The 5,032-nt window shown below is 43.0% G+C and overlaps 1 protein-coding gene across 1 annotated transcript; it reads left to right on the top strand.

Annotated features, from left to right (window-relative positions):
- LOC106613608 (growth arrest and DNA damage-inducible protein GADD45 beta) lies at nt 1–1,970 on the top strand. The gene is made up of 4 exons (XM_014216042.3): nt 1–248; nt 433–534; nt 690–906; nt 1,064–1,970. Exons 1-4 carry the CDS (start codon nt 205–207, stop codon nt 1,175–1,177), a joined length of 477 nt encoding a protein of 158 aa, XP_014071517.1. The 5' UTR covers nt 1–204; the 3' UTR covers nt 1,178–1,970.
- Nucleotides 1,971–5,032: the final 3,062 nt, after the last annotated feature.

The following is a 5,032-nucleotide window of genomic DNA, read 5'->3' as shown; positions in this document are numbered from 1 at the left end:
AGAAACCACTGAGCCACAGACAGAACTAATACAAGGACTTTGCAATTTAACAACGAGCGAGTTTACGCTGAAACACTGCAAGTTAACCTATATCGTATTGGATTACTTCATTGACAAGGACGTTCTGCAAACCTCGATTCGGGAATATACTCATTGGAGATTATCCTGGATATCTTTGTGGATTATACAATTACGGATTTCAATATGACTCTGGAAGAACTCGTTGGATGCAATATCACTGAGAAAAAGTAAGTTCCTTGTACATTTGTCGCTCACAATAGCCGACATATTGCTGTAACATAGTGTGCATTGAGAATAGATGGTTTGGCAGTGAACCGTGAAGCACATGTAGCCTCAGTACTGAATTCATCAGGTATTAGTAGCCTATTCTCAATTGTGGTGCATAACTAACATAATGTATTTTTCTTGAAGGATGGAGACCGTGAATCAAGCACTAGAAGAGCTGCTGGTGGCAGCGCAGCAACAAGACTGCCTGACTGTGGGAGTCTACGAGTCTGCAAAACTGATGAATGTGTAAGTACATTATTGACCATTCTATCCTATGATTGACCATTCCATAATATGAGTCAATGGCTGCAAGCATGATGCGCATTGCAAGACTTTTGTCGCCATATGTATCTATATTTACAGAACAGATCATTAATGTACTATTCCCTTTCTTTCTGCAGTGATCCTGACAGTGTTGTGTTGTGTGTTCTGGCGACTGACGAGGATGTCATTCCACTGCAGATTCACTTCACGCTCATCCAAGCCTTCTGTTGCGACAACGACATCAACATACTGCGTGTCTCCGGCATGAGGCGCCTCGCTCAGGTTCTTGGCGAGCCAAGCACCGCTGACAGCAACGGCAACGAGCCCAATGATCTGCACTGCATCCTTGTCACTGTAAGTACATCCTCCTATCTTCTTATTGGGATTACATTGACCGGGCAATAGGCCTTGTGCGTAATTGTTCATTTTGAATACGTCGACATGATCTAATATCATCACAATTTCCTAATTCAAGACATTCCTGACGATATATCTCCTCTTTTGCCTACAGAACACCCAGTGCCAGTCTCTGAAATGCCAAGCGTTGCAGGATGTCAGCAACTACTGCGAGGAGAGCCGCTGCAAGAACCAATGGGTACCTTACCTGTCCCTGCAGGAGCGCTGAACGAATGACCCTCGCCGAGAAACGTGAAAGCGATTCAAATAAGTAAACAAGTCGTCATTCTTGAAGAATGAGAAAGGCGTTCAAGAAGGGGCATCGTCGACATGCCTGTGTTTGCCTGCCCTGGTCCGCTATCCAGTGACGGAGTTGAGCATGCGAAGATTCCGATGGACAATGCGCATACAACCATGACGCATCTGACCCCGCTCTCTTCCTTCGCGGAAAGGAACAGTGTCGGCCGGAGTGGGGCGTAGGAACGAACTGTAGAGAAATCTCGCTGCTGTTTGCCCAGCCATGTTGGAACAACCGGGGGCGGCTGCATCGCGTGGGAACGCACTTGCAGTTTCGTTATTTGAGAGGAGGGACAAAGCAACTGTATCAATGAGAATACAGACTTGAAACTGAGTTTAACCCTATGCTTTCTGACGTGGAAGTCAGTGTGTTTATGATCAAATGCAATGTGAATGACTGCAATGCTCTACAGTTGGATGTTATGAGTAACAGTGCAATGAAGAAGTCTTCAGAGCAACAATGCCTATGGGTTGTTATTGTGTAAAAGATATTGATAGGGTATTGTGTAAAAGATATTGATAGGGTATTGTGGTTACACTCATAGCCAGGTGGCTGCCTGTTAAGAGGGTCAAAACAATGTAACAATGCCACAATGTAACAATGTATTCATTTATTTGACATTGACACAATTAACTAATGTATTGCTATTATTTAAGTTGAACAGAGTAATATATAACAGTGAAATGCATTGTTAAACCTATTTGAATAAATTATTGAACTGAAATTGAATTCTCTGAGTGCTTTATCCTATGGGAAAGGGGGCATGCAATTATTTGCTGAGGTGTGCTTTGGGTACTGTTTCAGTGTTCTCCAACATTGTTTCTGGTAACCTAGGCCTACTGTACAGTATTGCACATACATGAACTTCACTCCAGCTGGGAACCAATTGTTTACATTTTAGTCATTTAGCAGACGCTCTTATAGTAGTGAATGCATACATTTCATGCATTTATTTTAGTACTAGCCCCACATGGGAATTGAACCCACAATCCTGGCATTGCACACACCATGCTGGCATTGCAAACACCATGCTCTACCAACTGAGCCACAGGGAAGAAGACAATCAGACAGTAATCAGTAGGCCTATACCTATTGGATTATAGGGAACCAATTCAGAGTCTTTTATATTCCCCCGTGTCCTGTCTATAATGTACACATGGAATCAGCAACACTTCTTAAAACAGTTCCAATACTTTACTTATACTTTATACCATTTCAACTATACAGCCATGAATTAAAACCTGCATCAAATGTAGCCTATATATTGTTTTTCCACGGCTGGAGTTTTAAATGACACCCAGCCTAATGCATATGAACTAATGTCTTGCTATTTCTCACCAAAATGTAGGCTTCACAACACCATTATTAAATGCAATCTTGGACTTTCATGCACATTGTTGAGATGTACTGTTTACTTCAGGCCAGACAGTAGCTTTCTGATGCTGTGATGCATCCACAGTAGCCTACAGTTTGATATCCAGAAAGCCTTCATCACTCAAACGCCATGCACGGGTAGTTGGAAGCATCTAAGGTCTAAAATCTCTAATGGGTCTACGTAAAGATTGGATCCGTTCACCTGAAACAGAGTTCGAGTTTCTTGTGCAATTCGTGTAAAGACAGGTCAAACCTAGTTTCAGTTATGGGTCTTTTGTTGTGTAAAAAGACAAATAGGAACCAACCAATCAGGTGGGCTCTACCGCAGTTCAACCAGATTTTCCCTCACAATAGGCCCTCAATGAGACACTAACTGAAGAAAGGATTACAGCATAGCTTGTGGTATATTCTCCTTCCTTATACTGTTGACTGCACTTATCCTCTTTCAAAACCCCTTGTGCAAACAAACAGAGTGTATCTAGATCTGGGTCTACAGATAGCTGAGGGTGCAGACATGTCTCCTGGCTTACTGGTAACTACTTCACATCCTGGATGTGACATCCTTAACATGGCGGCCAGTACTGTTGTGACACCCTGCCCCGGAACGGGCTGTGACTCCATATAGGCCCAGAAATGCAGGACACTTCCTTGACTTGGCAGTTGTCCTGGACCTTTCGTGTGCCTAGGGTACAGCTTAGTCCTAGAAATGGTCACTAACGGCAGTTCACTCAATCTATTGTTGGCCTGACTGGGACACAGGTAACAGACAGTTGGCTGATCTAGATAAGGCTTAAGGTTTGGATCACGACAGGTTGATACATCGGAGAGACAAGGGTGCCACTGGGTTGAGATGTAGCCTAGTAATGATGTTGTAATAGGCAAATAGGTCCAAATCCTCTCTCCAAAAAATTGGACAGAGAGCTGCAATATATAGTAAAATAAGCTGCAGAGGTGGTTTAAGGGGGGGGGGGAACGAGTTTATCTGGACATCTACAGTGCATAATTTACATACTGCAGGCTATACTACACTGAGTGTACAAAACATTAAAAACACCTTCCTAATATTGAGTTGCACCCCATTTTGCTCTCAGAACAGCCTCAATTTGTCGGGGCATGGACTCTACAAGATAAGCGTTCCACAGTTATGCTGGCCCATGTTGCCTCCAATGCTTCCCACAGTTGTGACAAGTTGGCTGGATGTCATGATACACACCGGGAAATGTTGAGTGTGAAAAACCCAGTAGCATTGCAATTCTTGACATACTCATACCGGTGCGCCTGGCACCTACTACCATACCCCATTCAAAGGTACTTAAATATTTTGTCTCTCCCATTCACCCTCTGAATGGCACACATACACAAATCATGTCTCAATTGTCTCGGCTTGAAAATGATTCTTTAACCTGTCTCCTCCCCTTCATCTACACTGATTGAAGTAGATTTAACAGGGGACATCAATAAGGGTTCATAGCTTTCACCTGGATTCACCTGGTCAGTCTATGTCATGGAAAGAGCAGGTTTTTCTAATGTTTTGCACACTCAGTGTATGTCCTCTGATACACCTTTCATTATACATATACAGTACATACAGTAACATTCAAAAGTTTGGATACACCTACTAATTCAAAAGTTTTTCTTATCTTTTTTTTTTTTACTATTTTCTACATGTAGAATAATATTGAAGACACCAAAACGATGAAATAACACATATGGAATCATGTAGCAACCAAAAAAGTGTGAAACAAAGCAAAATATATATATTTGTTAGAATCTTTTAAGTAGCCACCCTTTGCCTTGATGACAGCTTTGCACACTCTTGGCATTCTCTCAACCAGCTTCACCTGGAATGCTTTTCCAACATTCTTGAATGAGTTCCCACATATGCTGAGCACTTGTTGGCTGGTTTTCCTTCACTCTGCGGTCCAGCTCATGCCAAACCATCTCAATTGGGTTGAAGTCGGGTGATTGTGGAGGCCAGGTCATCTGTTGCAGCACTCCAACCCTCTCCGTATTGGTCTTATAGCCCTTACACAGCCTGGAGGTGTGTTGGGTCATTGTCTTGTTGAAAAACAAATGATAGTCCCGCTAAGCGCAAACCAGATGGGATGTCGTATCGCTGCAGAATGCTGTGGCAGCCATGCTGGTTAAGTGTGCCTGGAATTCTAAATAAATCACAGACAGTGTCACCAGCAAAGCACACCCACACCATCACACCTCCTCCATGCTTCACGGTGAGAACCACACATGTGGAGATCATCCGTTCACCTACTCTGCATCTCACAAAGACACGACGGTTGGAACCAAAAATCTCAAATTTGGACTCATCAGACCAAAGGACAGATTTCCACCTGTCAAATGTCCACTGATAGTGTTTCGTGGCCCAAGCAATTCTCTTATTATTATTGGTGTCCT

The sequence above is a fragment of the Salmo salar genome, chromosome 10 (assembly GCF_965601325.2).
Source record: "Salmo salar chromosome 10, fSalSal1, whole genome shotgun sequence".
In the NCBI taxonomy this organism is placed as follows: domain Eukaryota; kingdom Metazoa; phylum Chordata; class Actinopteri; order Salmoniformes; family Salmonidae; genus Salmo; species Salmo salar.
This window is presented reverse-complemented; position numbering and strand designations above follow the sequence as displayed.

Excerpts from the sequence above, each read along its gene's own strand:
- LOC106613608 (XM_014216042.3), top strand. The coding sequence starts at position 205 with ATGACTCTGGAAGAACTCGTTGGATGCAATATCACTGAGAAAAA. Across the intron at positions 249-432 it reads TGCAATATCACTGAGAAAAA|GATGGAGACCGTGAATCAAG; the intron begins GTAAGTTCCTTG and ends TTTTTCTTGAAG. Across the intron at positions 907-1,063 it reads TGCACTGCATCCTTGTCACT|AACACCCAGTGCCAGTCTCT; the intron begins GTAAGTACATCC and ends TTTTGCCTACAG.